The following is an 18,515-nucleotide window of genomic DNA, read 5'->3' as shown; positions in this document are numbered from 1 at the left end:
TTTTGAATTTTTTTGTTTTCGGTCCTATTTTTGAGTGCGGCTTTCTTTGTGCAAATTTCTGTAACCTGACGAGTGCATCTGAGCTAGTGTACTTCATGAGGTGGATTATAAACAACCCACAAAATATCATTAAAGTGCATCTGGGGTTGAATATATATGTTTTGGCAGCAGCGGCAGCAGGAGTGCCACAAGTCTAATTTATGCTCACAACGTTACAGGCGTTTCTAGTCAGCCGCTGTATCATCGATCGTGGACACGCGCTGAAGGCCATCTTATCAGCGCTGCAAACACAGCAAGCCCCTGATTCGACAAGCGGCAACAGGAGCTACAGGCCGCCAGGGAACTGTGCTACGAGACCCGACGGACCAGGGATACCACCGTTTTGGCAGCAGCGGCAGCAGGAGTGCCACAAGTCTAATTTCTGCTCACAACGTTACAGGTTGGAAATCTGTTCTATTTCTTAGAATTTCATTCGTGCAATTCATTGTTGACTGCTGCAGCTGCTGCCTCACTGTCTTCCGCTGTGTTTGAAACTGCCTCATTGTACTAGCGCGACAGTGTGACGGCTCTTGGTAACCTAGTGTGTTGCATATGCCATGGCTGACACTTTTTTATGTCGCAATGACGGACTTACAGATGAAGATGGTACAATGAAATGCGCAGAATCTGGTTACAATTATCACTTTGGTAGTTGTTCTGGCGTCTCCGAATCAACCTTTAAATCGAAAGGTGAAATATGGCGGAAGGCATGGCGTTGCCAGAGTTGCCAGATATGTAGGACCGCCAAGTCGAGGAGTACTGCAGTCAGGGTGAAAAACCGAGGCAAGATGAAAGTAACTTGGCAGCTGTCATCATTGGCATAAACCAGAAACTTAGCACCCTCATGGAACTAAAAGACACTGTCTCGGCGATCGAAGTGTCCGTAAACATGATGTCGACGCAGTATGACAAAATTCTCAAACAGATGCGTCAACATGACACCGAGATAAAGGACCTAAAGAAAAGGATGACGAATATGGAAAACCGAAAGAAAGAAGTAAATGTGCAACAAATGACGCAGGACATAAACGCACTCGAGTGGCAAACCAGAAAGATGAATCTTGAAATCCAGGGAATTCCGGTCTCTGAGCGCGAAAACCTTAACAACAAAATCAACCAGGTGGACAAAAAGCTGGGTGTGCCCGTGCTCACTGATAGCGAAATTGTTGCGATGCACAGGCTTCTAGCTCGGACAGATAAAATTCCTGACATCATTGTGCACTTTGCAAAACAGTCAACCGGGGATCAATGGCTCGAAAAAAGGAAAAATTTGGACCGAACGGGGAAGGATGGCTACATCCTTGAAAATCTAACAATGCAAAACCGCGCCCTGCTCTGGACAGCTAAGGAATGGGCAAAGCAACATGACTACCGCTAGTCGTGGCACAGGAATGGGAAAATCTTCGTGAGGCGGAAGGAAGGTGACGCAGCTATCTTTATCAAATGTGAGATGGACTTGGAACGATTGACGTGAGGGAATTTAGGTCTTGTTTTCTGCGTGTGTCTTCTTTTTTTTATGGCAGAACAAAACTACTTCGTTCCGTCAGAATTAAAGTCTTACCTAGGAAATGAGTATTCCAATTCTTTTAAATGTATTCATTTAAATACTCGGTCGGCTAGAACGAAAACTGTGGAGCTTGGTTTGTTTTTTGATGAGTTTTGTTTTTCGTTTGATGTTGTTATGTTATCAGTGACGTGGTATACTGATGAAAGCGGAGTTTTTGAATTGCCAATGTATAAGAGCTATCTTTTGAACAGGTCAACTGGTCGTGGAGGTGGTGTGTCACTTATGGTTCGGAATAATATTTGCTGCGAAATGGTAGAAGAATTCACATGCGTTAATCAAGATTTTGAAGTGCAATCCTTGCTTGTAAATCACAGCATAATATCGGTATTGTGCAGACCGCCGGGTGGATGTCTAACGTCGTTTTTTTCTTTTCTAGACACCTATTTCAGGTACGCTAATGAGAACAGATATAACATTATCCGGGGGGGGGGATTTTAACATAAACATGCTTGTGGACACCCCGGCAAAACGACAAATGGATCTGCTGATTAATATAGCTGGCTGCAATAGTGTGATAACGTCCCCCACGAGAATCACGTCTGATTCTTCGACATTGCTCGATCTGCTCATCGCAAATTATGACCTACCGTGTATAAAATCGGAGATAATGACCACTGACATCAGTGACCATTTAGGTGTATTTATGTGTATAAAAAAACAGATCATTAAAGATAAATGTCCAAATCTACATGCATCCTTTCAAAATATTACAACTAACAGCCTTTCTGTAGTTAGGCAGAGACTTTGAAACTTGGAATGGGTCAGGTGTATGAAGAGGACGCGAATGAAGCATACAACTTGTTTTTACAGACATTCGTACAGATATATAGAGAATGTTTTCCATATAAATCAGTTACGATATCGAAAAAAATCCGTAAGCCATGGGTTACCCCAGAGTTACTAGTCAAGATAAACAGAAAAAATATATTGCACAAATCATTTGTAAGAACGAGAGAGCCTGAAGATCTTAAAACATTCAAAGTATACCGCAACAGACTTACAAAAGAACTCAAAAGCGCTAGAGATAAATACTCCAACAACTTATTTTCATTGTCAGCTAAGTGGACGGACATCACCTGCAAAAATATTAATAATGTTCTTAATCGTTCATCTGAAATAAAACGAATTGATAAAATCTGCATAGATAATGCAGAACTAAAAGAGCAAGAGTTAGCAAACGCCTTTAATAATCATTTCGTGAACTTGCCGAGAGACAGTCCTGACGAAAATGCTTGCTCGTATATTGAAAACAAGAATGATCAGTCCATATTTCTTGAGCCAGTTGTAGATACGGAGGTGACGCTGACGTTTTTATCACTAAAGAACAGTGCAAGTTGTGACGCTGACGACATGCAAATAAGGCCTATAAAACATGTTATAGATTTAATATCTCCCTGTTTAACGCACATCTTTAACTTGAGCTTGCAGTGCGGGGTCTTCCCTGAAAAAATGCAGATTGCTAGGGTAACTGTTTTGTATAAAAAGGGTGATAAGAATGACATTGGGAATTACAGACCTATTTCAATCATATCAGTATTTTCTAAGGGCTTCGAAAAAATCTTGCTTTCGAGACTGATGAAGTTTTCGGATAAATACAATATAATCATTCCGTCACAGCTTGGGTTTCGTAAGTGCCGATCTACGGAACTCGCTCTCCTTGAGCAAACAGAATATATTTTGCGAAGTTTTGAGGATAAAAAAATGACCCTTGGGATTTGTATTGATTTCACCAAAGCATTTGATTATTTAAATCATAGACTGCTCATAAAAAAACTAGAAAAGTACGGGTTCCGTGGACCCGCGTCAGCTCTCATTTCGTCATACCTTGCTCATCGTAAACAGTACGTTCATATTAACGGTTATTCTTCTGACATTAAACCAATCGTATCCGGTATCCCACAAGGCAGCATTCTGGGCCCTTTTTTGTTTAATTTATATATGACTGACATTATCAATGTAAATAAAAGTACAAAATTTCTTATTTACGCTGACGATACAAGTCTATTTTTTAAAGGAGACTGCTGTCTTGAGCTAGCAAATAGAGCTAATCAAGCTCTACATAAGCTGGGTAGCCGAAGTCACTCTAACGGGCTAAAAATAAACGTGAACAAAACCAAGGCTGTTTTCTTTCAACCAAAAAAATAAAAATGCCTCCATCCCAACAGATGTCGTGTTGGATACGACCGAAATTGAGGTTTTGACTCGCTTCAAGACGCTTGGTATTATATTCACGGAACGAATGACGTGGGATGACCATGTAAATCACATTTTGATAAAGTTGTCACGGGTCGTTGGCATATTATGCCGGCATCGCTCCATTCTACCAGCAAGTGTAAAATTATTCATCTACAACTCTTTATTTCTCTCGCATGTGCACTACTGTCATCTTGTCTGGGAAAATACTACCAATGTAAATTTAAATAAGATACTTGTGCTCCAGAAAAAATAGTACGGATTATAAGTAATGTTTCATATGATCAGCCTAGCAGATCTCTTTTCGAAAGTTTGAATATATTGAATGTGTATAGTTTATATAATTACCGTTTATGCCTAAGGTACAAGTCCGAAGTCATGAACAATATATGTCATCTTGTCAACCTAGCGTCTCTCACGAGGAGATACCCAATATATTAAACTCGCAACACAGACAACTGGAAAGTGCCTAATTGTAGAACTACTTACGGTGAGCAGAAGTTATCGAATATGCTACCCAACCTACTTAATTATCTGAATAATGTAATTCTAATTACATTATTCAGTAATTTGATGACTTCGATCGAGCAATGTTCTAGTGCCCTGACGTGTGTATAGTTATTATGTCTGTTCGCCATAAGCTGATAATTTATCATAACTTATATAACAGTGCTTAATCATGCTCTCGATATCTCTGAATATGTATGTTTTGATGTGATAATCATGACTTTTTATTGATTTGTTAGACTTAAACTTGCTACATTCTGCATGTCATTGAGACGATTCGGTTAACTGAGCTTGTATTTTTTGTACTTTTGTGAACTGAGCTTGTATTTGTTTTTCTTTTTACTTTGTGTTCTTTGTGAGCTGCCATTGCTGCTGATTGTAGGGAGGGGGCCGAGGACTCGTCAAGCTGCATTTACGCAGCTCTTTTTCTCGGTCTCCTTCCATCATGAATGTGATAGAGAAATAAACATTTATTATTATTATTATATATATATATATATATATATATATATATATATATATATATATATATATATATATATATATATATATATATATATATATATATATTTTTTTTTTTTTTTTTGCTGCGGCTACATATGTGCAGTATAATGTAAAGCAAGAAGAAACACCCGTCTTCAATGTTACCAGGAAGGTCCCTCCTTGTGCCATCTCCTCCTCTTCGCGTGCCGCCCCCCCCCCCCCCCCCTCCCCCTTCCCTCCCCCAACTATCCTTCGCTGTTTTTAATGTTTCGAATTTTAATTAAATCCTTGTTCCATCAAAGAGTAATTGCTCGAGCTAAGCTTTCCTGAACATGGCTAAATTTTCAAAGAAAGGTAAAGATAGTTATGTCACATGGCAGAGGACATCTACCAAGCGATTTCCATAGGATCTTCATCTAGTCAATTTTCCCGAAACGTATCAAACTGATTATAAGTTTCCGTACCGATTATAAATTGTCGCTATTGTCTACGTTTTTATTGAAGTGTCCCGTTATTTAACGGACACACCTGTGCACATTGACTCTTTTACCAATTGATTATATTTTTGCATCAGAAAGGTGCGAGCTCTACATTCTAGCGTCAACGCTCCCATGTTTCTAAAAACTGCAATGTGCTACTCAGAAAAGCACCAAAAAGGTGACGGAGTTTTTTTAGGAAATTAAAGCTGACAACTTGTGCCACGAAGCTTCTCCAAGAAATTATAACTAGCGACGCTCTTGTCCGTGCACTTTACAGTATCGAGAAGCAGGAATTTATACCGAACGCGATATCAAGGCTAAAGGCAGCGAGGCTCACGCGTCACCTCCGCGCCGATTTTATTCCAAAATGTCCCCTTGGAGGCACTAACTTAGTGATTTAATGTAAATAAGTTTTTTTTGTTATTTAACTGAATAACTCATTACCTTCGCAAAGAGCGTCTTTTCTGACCACTAGATGACATAAAAAGAGGAGGACGTTTATTCTGCAACTAAAAAAATGATATGATGTCAGCAGCGCAATTATATTTTTGTGTACTAATTGGATTTCTGCAAGGACAAAATTGTCTTAGGCAACAAAAATTGATATTAAATCAATTCCGCTTTAGCAGTATAGTATGTGCTACCGTTCTGTGACGCCCCATGTCAAACTTCGGGCGGATCTGATCAGGGATCTACAAGTGTAAACGAGCCATTAACTTCTATCAATAAAGGGGCACGCTACTCTATTTTTGGGTCCCCCTGCCTCCCGCTCACTGCATGACGTTTTCTAAAACAGCATGTACAGTGCATAATATACACTTTTAAGGGTATGGAAATGGTGTTTCAGAGACTTCAATTTACACCTCCGTTTTTACAGCAGGCTTACTTCGAGTAATACAGTTATTATACTTGTAATGTTTGTTGCTGTTGCAGAAGAATCCGATCAATTGTGACGGGTGCAAAACAGAGAGGGGAAATATAACAGCTTAAGCAATTTTACTGAGGTTGTTTTAGCCGCTATGTCGAATACTTATTAAACGTATCGATGCGTTTTACCATTCCATACATTTTTTTTTAACATCGGGAGGTTATGCTTGTTTCCTCGTAAAATATAAACGAGAAAAAAAATACGGACATCTTGTAACATAATTATTCTCTAAAGTAGTCACCGACTAATATGTAATATTCTCCTGTCAAGTACCGGACATTCATAAGAAAAGAGTACCGTATTTGTTTACCCGCAAAAAAAAAAATTATACTCATCGAAGAAGGCTGAAACATTGGGAAAATGCGATGATTACGGTTGTGATAGAATGGGGAAATTTAAAATATGAAGTTACCTGGATCGAGATATAAAAGAGAATGAGAAATTTTTTATTAAGCCGAAGTCTATCTAAGCCTTTTTACCTTAAACAAGAACGTACAATGTGGGTGCCTTAAGAATTATTTTGAGTGGAAACAAAAATGTCACAATGAAATAAAGCCAAATTATTTTTTGACAAGTATTTTATCGCGAATTTAAATACCTCATGCACCCGCAATATTAGTTCTTCTTTTGACAATATTAGGCTTAGTTAAACCTGGCTCATAGAAAGTTCGTCTTTTTCAATAATCTTTTCATCCAAGTAACGTGACGTTCTCAAATTTTCTTGTTCTATACTACCCAATAGAGGTCACATTTTTACGGGGTTCGGGCTTTCTGAGATGGATAGCTTATTCACGCGGTCCTATGAACACGGTCCTCTTTTCTCATGAAACCCTTTATATATAGACGGAAGATCAGTCAGCACGATTGTAATACCGATCTCGTGTATGCTTTGTGGCGTTTGTATTTGTAGTGTCTTCGCGTGTACGTGGTGCTCATTGCTTTAATGCAGGTCAATGTAAGAAGTTCGGCCCAAGCGGGTCGCTACACTGATGGTGCCATTCTTAGGGTGTAGCCAGTGCGTGTTTTCTGGGTCAAAGGATGTTCGACAGCTCGGCGATTCAAGGCTAACGAGTGTTAAGTACCTCTTGAGTTTATTTCAATGTATATTTTATAAAATGAGCCACTACACGGCTGTTTTATTTACCCTGTCTTGAATTATTGTTGCAATTATGACTGCTTCCATCTGCTAAGCTTTTGCCACAAGAAACTTTGTAGATGCACTTTATATGCATTCACAAAAAATGTAATAAATGGTGACGTTCATAAAGATAATCACATTAATTGCACAAGCGAAATATTGTTTAGAGTTTTTTTCTGTACAGTTAAAAAAATCGTCGCCAATAAAAATTGGTAATCTTGAAATGTTAATCAATTGTATGCGTTGAACTGACGCATTAGAAGATACGTGTACACCCGACTAGAACAATTATGACACCTGTGGTTCTAGTTCGTTACATTTTTAAACAAAGAAGTAGCAATTCGACTATTTCAACGACAAGGATTCAGTAACGCATTTTCACTTACTGAGAATAACTAACGCACGACAGTATTCAGTTACATTATAAGGAATATGTACCTCACCACCTTTGCAGCACGCCTTACTCGGACTACGCTTCCGCCGTGATTCAGAAGAGCCCGATAAAGAGGATGGCGGTCGAAGTCAACGCCGTAATTACTAACTTTTGTGACTGTGTTGCTTGCCCATAGAGCATAGAGATTAGCAATAGCAGCCTCCTTATTTAGGCTAACAGGAACCAGAATGGAAATTTCGAGCTGAACTTTTGAGACTCGCTAATGATGTTTGTAATTAGTTACAATAGAGGAGAGTAATGAGGCTATGCATACTTTTTACCATCAAGGCGCGCCTAGATGGTATCGTTAGTCTTCTTATCTGCGGCTAAAAAGACTAACAATATTTTTTCACGTTTCAATGAAGTACACTTGTACGCGCATCCCAAATTGGGATGCGCCTACCCACGCGCATCTCAAATTACGTGCATTCCTAATTACTAAAAAAACGGTGCATTTGAACACAAACCTACATGGCAATTTAAATTCATAAAATGCGGTCACCATATTGTTTTTATTCGCGCTGACACCAATAGAAAGACACTAATCATTTTGGTGCAGCCATTTTTTTATATACCGCTTAGTCATCTTGCAGATGAGATCTACAGTCGCAATTTTGATGGTTTGATGGTCTGTTTTGCAGGCTGCAACAACACTCAGTCAAAAAAGGAGTGCCAAAAGTACATCGAAGTTAAGACCGAGTGTAACATCCAGATGTAGAATCTTTCACGGTGGTTATATGACCTAAAAGTATTATGCCACAACCACACACCATCTCCCACATAGGCCAGGTAGGCGAGCTCTTCGCTTTAGAAAGCACCTCGGCCGTACGAAGACATGTCCTGAAAGAGCACTTACAAAAACAACCTGCTGGCACATCACCTTTGTAATGAACGTTCTCGATACACGGATCGCAAATGGCGGCCTACTGTAATAGCAAGCTTCGGCGACACTTCAAAATGGGGCTCTTTGATAAGAATCTCTGCCTTCGTTTCGGTAGAGCCGAATGTTGGCAGCTTAAATTTACCTCTAAATAAGGTGCAAGTTTGCCGTCTCCTTGCGCTTCTCGTGCGTTTGTATACCCCCCAAACGCATCCAGGTGCGTTTGTTTGTCCCCAACTTCAACCAAGGACGGCCCACGTTTGGTCATCTCGCCATCGCGCGTTTTCTGAAAGTTATCTAAGGTCTCCTTTGATTGGAGTGTTCTTTCTCGCGTGCTGCTGCGTTAACGACGCATCTTGAAACACTGGCTCGCCGTATTCATTTAATATTTAGCTTTTTTACTTCTGACTTCATTTTAGAAACAAAACAAAAACTGTACCTACAGGCAGCACGATGAAGCTTTGTCCCGACTTTATAAAGAAATAAGAAATAGAACAAGATTAAACATTTATGAAAACAAATTAAAGGGAGACAAAGTAAAATACGGGTTTTAAGCACTTGCCTGTTCGTAATCAACTGCCGCTATAGGCTATCTTTAGGACAGGCTAGCAAATTGTTCATTAAAACATTCTAGTTCACACGAATATTTAGAAAGCAAATTAATTAACTTCGATTATTTTATTTGCTAATGTACGTGTTTCGCTTATGCTCTTACGAACGTGACGGCAAAATACATTATCTCTAAAAAATTTCAGCTCAACTCCATCGACATTAAAATGCTTAATTGTGTGTTAAAGTATATTTACCGAGAAGTAGTGCTTACGGAATTTAAAATCTTGACATATTTGCTTGGCACTTCAAGGAAAACATTCATCTGGGAGGTGAAGTGGGCGTTCATAACTGTACTGTACGAAGACTACACCGCAAAAAAAAAATCGCCGATGTGATGTTCGCCCGAACAGTGTGATCCAGTTCGCACAGCCTTGACACAGAAAGAAGATTGACGCTTTTTACAGGTTATACTCAAACAATGAATTACGAGCAAAGAGATGCTGCCTTTTACGGGAATGCACTCAATGATCACGTTCTGCTACACTACTCGTTTTGATGAGAGCTTTTCAGCTCCAAGAGAAATAAAAGGGACAAATTAGCCGTTTTAGTATAGAGAAAGTAGCAAAAATTGCGAAGCCCCTTTGGATCGCAATACGCGATTCTTAAGAGGGTAAATGGAGGATTGAAGTTGTGCCTCGTCAATCTAGTTCCACCTCGATAAACTTCAATTTAATTTAGGTAGAAATAGTCACCACGGCAGTAATCAAAATTATGCCTTCTGCTGACAACATTCGGTTATTAATTTAAAAAAATATATACAAAAAGAGTAAAAAAAAGGTATACTTATAACATCGATCTTGGCTAATGCGGAATAGACGAGGGTTTTGGTAAGTTATGAAGAAATAATGCAAGTCTATACAGATCTGGAAAATGTGACTGCTCAGTGATATTGTGTTGTTTATGTATATAGCTGCTTGGTGCAAGGTGCTTAAACAGGTAACCTATAAATGAATGTAGAAGTCTTCTGAAACGACGAACACTCATTTCAGTACTTCGAATCCGAACGTTTTGTTGCATGACATGTAGATTATTCCTAAGAAATATATTCCCGTGACACGGAGTAGAATTATTTTCAGGAAAGTAAAGCGCTATTATCATATTTGCGACCGAGAAGGACCGAGAGACACAAGACCGGAGTTTAAGCCTCTTGCGACGGCGTAGGATCGGATGTGCTGCTGCGGAGCAGGTCCTACACCGTTGTATGAGGCTTAAAAACAATTTTTTTTCCTTTTTCAGATCCTACTCGGTTGCTAGTCTGTGAACGGCGCTTTACTTTCGTTAGCACGCTACTACAATTGGTTGCGACACACATTTCAATCACACCACTACGAAGGTTAGGAATGCGATACTTAAGGGTGTACCTTGGTAACATCAGCAAGCTATCATTTTGACTCGGAGTGTCAGTGACTAAAATACATCCCAAGATATCATCCAGAACTATGATGAGAAAAAAATATTTGTTCTGCTCCGTGATTACTGGTGCCTACGTAAACCAATGGCAGAGAGAACGGAAAAAATGGTGGTACAGTAGACCTACCAGAAATAATCAGCTCTTTTCGATAAGACCTGTTTTCTACGGCAACAGAGAGTGGAAGAGACACTTTGAAGGTCAATATCAGGGAGACGTGATACGAGCTTTGAGAGCGACAGCCCCAAGTGATAAGATATCTCGACTGCAGCGCCAGACCTCCACAGAGATATTTCGTGCAGGCTACACGGTCGGGTTTGAAGTGCTTCGACCCCTGATTTTCTATAAATTATTTTTCCGTAGTTTACTTACGCGCTATAATGAGTAGACACGATTTAGGCCGGGCTTCAGCTGGACGCAGTAAGTTCAACTTCTTTTAAATAACCTACTTAACAAGTCGATTTGTGGGTAGTGTCAAACACCATATCATTCCTATTTCATTCTATGTTGTGAGCTTCTGCTAACTGGTTAACAATTCGTAATTTATGGATTTTCGAAAACTTGTAATGTTACTTAAAGTCAGAGATAACAATGTGCAAAAATAACTATGTTTGAGTCAGCATAAGATTAAAGCGGTTCTAACCAGTCCTCTATTAGTCTTCTGCAAACGTTGTATAATTATTTGGTAGGCTTACGTTTGGACGTCGGTCTGTTATGTTTCATGGTTACCGCTCAATTAGCGAAAACATATTGCACTATTTGGTGACCGTTCAAAGCTTTCAAGTGAATAATAACGGCGAGGAAACGTTGGCCGTGCTGCCTTTATGCAATTATTTTACAGAGTTTTAGTATTATCCAGTTTACTGAAGAACAGTTCTTGGATAGATCTTTAGTGCATTACAATTCAATTTTGTTTATGTTTAGAAATTTTGGAGCAGTTCTAACTGAGAGCATAACGATCAACGCCTCTTAATGTCAAATGTGCCTAAACTTGTTTATAAAAGATGGCTGAACGTCTGGCGAGTCTCAGTTGGTAAGGTTATTTCGAGTCTCAGTTGGTTAGGAATTCGGCTGTGATTCCAAATATCTTATTTCAATATTTTATATGAACGTCAGGAGTGCCACAAAGCTCAAACCTGGGGTCACTCCTTTTTTCATGATATTGTTTTCTTCGTTAACAATACTAACATTTTATTGTTTGCTGATGAAATCAAGCTATATTCATCGGTTTGTGACGCTGGGGACTTTGTTATTGCAACAACATATTGATTGCGTGACAGAGTGGTGTTCATCTAAAAATTTGTTTTTGAACCCACAAATGGCGAACATTATTTTGGAGGAAGCGCGATCATATGGGTTCTAAATACACACTTCCTTGTGCAACAGTCATACAGCGTGTTTCTGTCATGCGTGAACTTGGCATTCTTGTTGATAGCCGTCTCACATTTGAAGAACATGTCACTTCAATAGTGGGTACTTCCCTCCGTAGAGGGGCCGATTTCACGAATGATGCGCAACTGATGGAGCTTTACGTGTTTGATATATTTCTTTTGGTCCTGTGTTCGCTCATGACTTGAATTCAACTACGTAGCGTAGAACTATTTTTCTTCTAATCAGAGCAACGAAACCTAGTGAGTACAGAAGCGCGGGATGGGAACAGTTTATGACAGACACTTTCATCGTCGTTGTTACTATAATTACGAATAGCTTGTGAACCATTTCGGCTTAGGAGAGCTGTTTGAACGACATTCCATTCGTGATGTGATGTTTTTGCATTAAGTAATTTATGGTTAAATTGATATCATATCACATTTGTCATCTGTGAACCTTCACGTACCGATGCGAAGTAGTAGCGTGATCCTACCATTTTATCCGAATAACCCATATCATGTCTCACCCAAGTCTATAATTACGCCCTCGTAAAATGAAATTTAGGATGCCGATCTGGACACACATGCACACATTTTTTATCAATGCTGAAACGACTACTTTGTTAGAGGGCAACTCTTAGGCGCCCGTTTCTGGCTTGAGCGACGCCGGCGTCGGCGTCACCGTTGGCGTCGCCTTCGGCGTAATCGCGCGGTGTATTATGGGACATTTCGCGTGATGCAACGCGCGGGGAGGAGGTGGGAGAGGAGGACAAGGGGACGGGATGGGGAAAGAGGAGGAGGAGGAGTAGGGGAGGAGGGAGGGAGGCGGAGGAGGAGGGGAAGAGGAGAAGGAAAGAGTGGAGGAGGAGGGATGAGGAGGAGGAGAGGAGGGAGGGGGAAAAATGAGAAGGGGAGAAGGAGGGCGAGGAGGAAGAGAAGGGAAGAGGGGAGGAGGAGTAGAAGGGAGGATGAGATGGTGAGGAGGAGGGAGGAGGGGTATACCCTCCCCTCAGTACCCGTCCCACCTCCTCCTCCTCAAGAGCTGCGCTCTAATTCGGCGTTACAGGGTGTTGTAAGCGTCTTTAATTTTTTTACTGCATATTTTGTTTGTTTTTGCTGTAGGGCTTTGTTTCGACTCCGTATACTGATTGTACATACCTCTGATAATCCCGTATTTTGTTTTTTCAGTGGGCTCTGTGTTAACGTGAATCTCATTTGTGTTCGTGGTGTACCAATACGAAAGCCGTTATGGCTGTTTTTGATTATCCGAGATAAGAAAGTATTGTTATTATTAGTTTTATCTCCACGAAACCTTGTTTATTTATAGGTCCGGACGCATAGTTGTTAAAAACAAGAATTATATGCGTTAAACAAATTATGACTATTCCGAGTTTCGTTATAGATTAAGTATAGGAAATTTGAAGTCCTCTAAGGTAATGAGTTTCTACATTTGTCTTAACATAACAAAATCTAATACAATGAACGGAACAGAACACTCAGATGATCAGAAATATTTAGTCGGTTTGCTCATTTGATACGCACAGAACTTCTGCGTCCAAACCACAAAACAAATAGCAAACCAATTAGGATATGCCACTTTGCTATTATTTTTAATGAGGGAATTTAGCACATAAACTTGTTCAAACAATAACCTTCCACTTTTTTCTTAAAAATCACACGAGTACACGTTGCGTTTGTCCAGCCTCGTTTGCCAGACTGTGTACCATTGTAATGCCTGGTTTGAATCGTACATAAATGCGTATAATACCTTATCATTCATTATTTCTGTTTAAATACAGTCATATTCAGTAAACAGTGAAAACTTCGAACGTGTATTTCAAGCTATAGTAACAATAAACTCTGAACTAAAGGGTCCGAGAAATCAGCCCTATATTACAAACGCTGTCATAGAAACAGATATACGAATTTACAAACTACAGTTTTCACCCCTCCTAAACTATTGTTCTAGAGAAACTGAAACATTAATGTCGAGATTCAAGGATGGAAATTTGTTATTAAAATGTGAGTCGCTTAATCAATGAAAGATTTAAAATTAAAATAAAAACATTTAAAAACACCTAAATGTTGACGCTCGCGGGCTTGTAGCTATTTGCGGTAGAGCTGTTTTAAGAGCCACAAACAAAATAAAACAAAATAAAAAATGCAAGTAACACGAAAGTAGGTCTTTAGAAGCTAAATTTGCCCACAAAGAAGCGTAAAATATAAACGCCTTTTTTACTTTCGTTTTTTTCCCGCAGATCAGAAAAGCATGGAAGAGGCACCGCCCAGCTTTGTGTCGGGAACACTTATACCATTGTTCCTGATGCTATTAACGCCAAACATCGTTGTCTGTGGGATATATTTTGTGGTGGTATACGGATCGTCCATTGCTGAAGTCTCGAAGATTGGCTTTCTTACGTTCTGGTACGACTCGTGGACAGCACGAGGACTTGGAACCTACGAGACTTGGCTGTTCCTGCTCCTCTTCACTGCGTACTCTGGACTCTCGCTGGTCATCTTGCCGGGCAAAGTCTACTACGGGCCTCCCACTTCTTCAGGACATAGGCCCCTCTACAGTCGAACGGGAGTGCTCTACTACACGTTGACAATGGGAATAACCGCGTACCTAATTCTGTACCAGGACGTCCGTTGCTGGAGCATCTACCGAAGTCTCCCCGATGCGGCTGTCGCCATGACCCTCGTGGGGTTCGTGGTATCCTCCCTTCTTTTCATCAAGGGTCACGTGAGTCCCTGCCCTGGAGAAAGTGGCTCCTCCGGGAATATCATATTTGACTTCTACTGGGGAATGGAACTGTACCCACGACTGGGGAAGCACCTGGACGTGAAACAGTGGACCAACTGCCGGTTCGGAATGATGCTCTGGCAGCTCATGGTGCTGATCAGCTGGAAGGCCCAAGTTGAGGACAGTGGCTGGAACTGGTCGATGGCAGCAACGGCCATACTCCAGACTGTGTACATCGCCAAGTTTTACTGGTGGGAAGATGGATACATGACGAGCATCGACATCATCGTTGATCGTGCAGGTGAGAACATTGCTTGATTGTACTTTGAGGTGAATGTCGTTCTCAGTAAATATAGACGCATTAATTTGTGGATAGGTTATCTTTTACCAGTCAGCAATGTTAACCGACTTTTAAAATTTCTGAAATATGTTTATATCGGCCAAAACTTCAGCTATGGACACTTTGATAGTCCCAACATAATTCTTAGCTAGAATATATTTGCTTTTTCTGAAGCAAAAGTGATGGGCAGGAAAGAAAAAAATTATCATAACAATTTGTAAATTAGCTGAAGGTGGTTAAGTTACACCTGTTTAGAAATCCGTATTAAGCCTATTTTGTCTCAACAAAAAAACCTCGTCGATCTGAAGTGGCTGAAGATAATGACAAGGATGCGCGATGTCAAAGAAATCTGTAGCTTAAAAAATTGGTTATAAACCAATTTCCAATTAAAATTGAACCAATTAAAAAACATCAATTTTTACTGAAGTTGGTTATAAACCAATTTCCAGGCATGTAGAATACTTCTTAACCTAACTCATATTAAACAGCACGGACCTTGAACATTGCATTCTCCTGGACACTTTTGCAATCGAGGTGAAGTCATATCGACACAACGGTCAGTGAAGTTGACATTGTTTTTAGATGAAACCTACTTATGCAGAACTTTTATTGAGAGGGCCATAGCCGCGCCCGTAACAAAAGAAGCTCATGCAAAGTTGCCCTACAAGGTGGGTCCTTGTTTGTCCGTTTTTGTTTCTTGGCAACCATATTACGCCGTTTATAATCTGGTTAATTTTTCGTTCTATTTATACGTTCGTATCTAGACAAAGGAATAAACAATTCTTTTTCACAATTGACAGATTCATCAGCGTCGTTGTAGAATAAGCCGTCTTCGTGGCAAAAGGTGAACTAAGAGAAACAGGTGGTCCTTATAATATTTAATTTTCACAATTAACACAAAAAACAACATTGTGTCCTACTTAGCATTGTATAACCTGATTCGGTAACTTTTGGAGCGCACGTACCAGAACACACTTTCATGAGCAGAAGGATAGGGCGCAAACAAGGTGGTGGTGGTTAAACATTAGTGGCCAAAACGCCGAGACTGGGACGAGGTGGGACTCACAAAATTAGTCTATTATGTGTTTGTCAGTCCTTTCCCGTCTCAGTATCGGGCTTAGCGATTGATATAGAAACTTTCAGTTTAGACCGCGTGAAAAGATCTTAAAATAATTATTTCTGTTTTCTAACTTCCTTTATACGATGCCTGCAAAGTGGTCTCGTGATGCATTTGTCAATTTTTAATGGCATATCAAGATATAAAAACTTATTTATATCTTTAACAAGTGCAAATTATATTAAAAAAACAATCAAATATAAGAACAACTCATATCCAACCTAATTGTCCCTAACATTACCTCTCTAACAACAACGGTTTGGCTATAATGTCAAGACTCTGGACCAATAAATAAGAACGTTCTTTCTTAAAACACTAACTTAAAAAAGTAGTATGGATATTTTTTACACACCGTTAAAATTATTACGTTCACTTACTAAGGAAATTTCAATTCAATAAAATCAAACAGGGCAGAATAAAGAAGGAAAAATAAGGTGTTCCTTGTACTATTCTCGCTTTTTTCGATTCATTCTTCTTTTATTTAACAGCATCACGAACCCATCTAGCCCAACTCACCATTTCGTTTCCGAATAGGACAATGCGAGACTGAGTAAACATTGTTCTATAAAAACTCTGCTGATGAAGAGTGAATAATTCGGAGAAAACTAAACTGTAAGACGAAAGGTAGTAATATATTCGCCCTCCAAAATAGGGTGGTTATCATTCCTAACTGCATTTCTTCTGGTGCAAGTTAAATTTATTTCAGTGAAATTGTTCAAAACACGTGCCTGTATATTATTGAAGTCCCCGTAGTGAGATGGCGGCACTTATTATATTACTAAAAAAAAATTAAAACTAATTGTAAGAACAAAAGTAAATTCTCAGATACTATCTTTAGGTATAAATCAGTTTAGCTGCTTTATTTTATTGGCTATTGCGCTATTGGTTTCGTGATTTGGGAAGCACAATTTTAAGAAATGGTCATTCCTATTTGTTTATATAAATACAATACATCTGTACTATCTTGAATAACATTCTTACAACATATTTCAGTTGAAGATTATGCGACTTTCAAATAATATTTTAATTGTCACAAGTGACGCGTGCCGAATGCCAAATAGCTTATGACATGTAGATATACACTTTATCTTAGCTAAACAAAGCCTTTGACATGTGGTCCTAACTCACCTTAGGGAACAGTCGATAGCTTGATGGAGAACATTAAGCTCAATAGTTTTGTCAGCTTTCCAACATATTGCAATTTTTCTGTATTATCTTAGTGCTCTTACCTGAAGAGTAATGTTTATAATTATTTATTTTTTTCCCCGAAGGTTACTACATCTGCTGGGGCTGCATCTGTTTCCTGGGTCTGCTGTACGGACTCACGAGCCTGTATATGGTCGAAAACAGCCCAGAGAGCAGCGCAGCATTTGGAGTCGGTGACATCGCCTTTGGTCTCGTCATGATTGGCTGCAACTACTGGTGCGACTACCAGCGGCAGGTTGCGCGGGCGTCCAACGGAAAGTGCCACATCTGGGGATCCCCGGCGAGGGTCATCAAGGCGTCGTACCGAGACTTGTACGGCAGGCAGAAGACAAACCTCCTTCTGGCGTCGGGCTTCTGGTCGCTCAGTCGCCACATGAACTACATATTCGAAATTCTATGTGCCGTCTCGTGGGCCATTCCGGCCGGTGCCTCAAGTATCGTGCCCTATCTGTACCTACTCTACCTCACTGGACTTTTAGTTCACCGGAGCTACAGAGACGAGCGGAAGTGTTCCATAAAGTACAATCAGTTCTGGACGCAGTACAAGTCGTTGGTCAAGTATCAGCTGCTACCGTACGTCCTGTAGTGTTCAGAGATGGGTTGCGGTTTGAGCGCACCTGTTGTTTCAGCTTCGAAATGATATCTGCTTATCATAAGTACCGATGTCGACTACATTGTAAATCGTTCAAAATATAGATATATATATTTTTAAATACATAATCTATGACGCAGTGTATAGTGTGTATTTTAATAATTTAAACGTACCTAGTTAAAGTGCAACATCTGAAGCTGCGTCAATTGGGTAATACCAACTGAACTGAGGTCCTGCCAATGAATGCGCAGTGACTTCGAATAATTAAGGTTCCACTTCGACAACGCAGGCAACACGAAGTGTTGTAATAACATGAAAATAGAGTCGATAATCAATGAGATGACCGTATGTTCAAAGCAAACCGATGTTGTCCTCGGAAACCTCAACGAGGGCACAACACGGTGTTGACTGAACCTCCAGCGCACAAGCATTTCCCTTATAAACATGGAATAAATAAAAATATGCAACCTTCTACACTAA

At 39.8% G+C, this 18,515-nt stretch overlaps 1 protein-coding gene across 2 annotated transcripts; it reads left to right on the top strand.

The window, feature by feature from the left end:
* Positions 1-273: 273 nt before the first annotated feature.
* On the top strand, positions 274-18,515 carry LOC8037036 (7-dehydrocholesterol reductase). 2 transcript variants are annotated; one of them, XM_040222726.3, is made up of 3 exons: positions 274-439; positions 14,296-15,081; positions 17,509-18,515. In XM_040222726.3, the coding sequence occupies exons 2-3, from the start codon at positions 14,307-14,309 to the stop codon at positions 18,027-18,029; spliced, it is 1,296 nt and encodes a 431-aa protein (XP_040078660.1). In that variant the 5' UTR covers positions 274-439; positions 14,296-14,306; the 3' UTR covers positions 18,030-18,515. The 2 variants fall into 2 exon arrangements, with proteins under 2 accessions (XP_040078660.1, XP_029846629.2); XM_029990769.4 differs by lacking the exon at positions 274-439 and adding an exon at positions 10,859-11,087.

The sequence above is a fragment of the Ixodes scapularis genome, unplaced genomic scaffold, assembly GCF_016920785.2.
Source record: "Ixodes scapularis isolate PalLabHiFi unplaced genomic scaffold, ASM1692078v2 PGA_scaffold2__306_contigs__length_199485367, whole genome shotgun sequence".
In the NCBI taxonomy this organism is placed as follows: domain Eukaryota; kingdom Metazoa; phylum Arthropoda; class Arachnida; order Ixodida; family Ixodidae; genus Ixodes; species Ixodes scapularis.
This window is presented reverse-complemented; position numbering and strand designations above follow the sequence as displayed.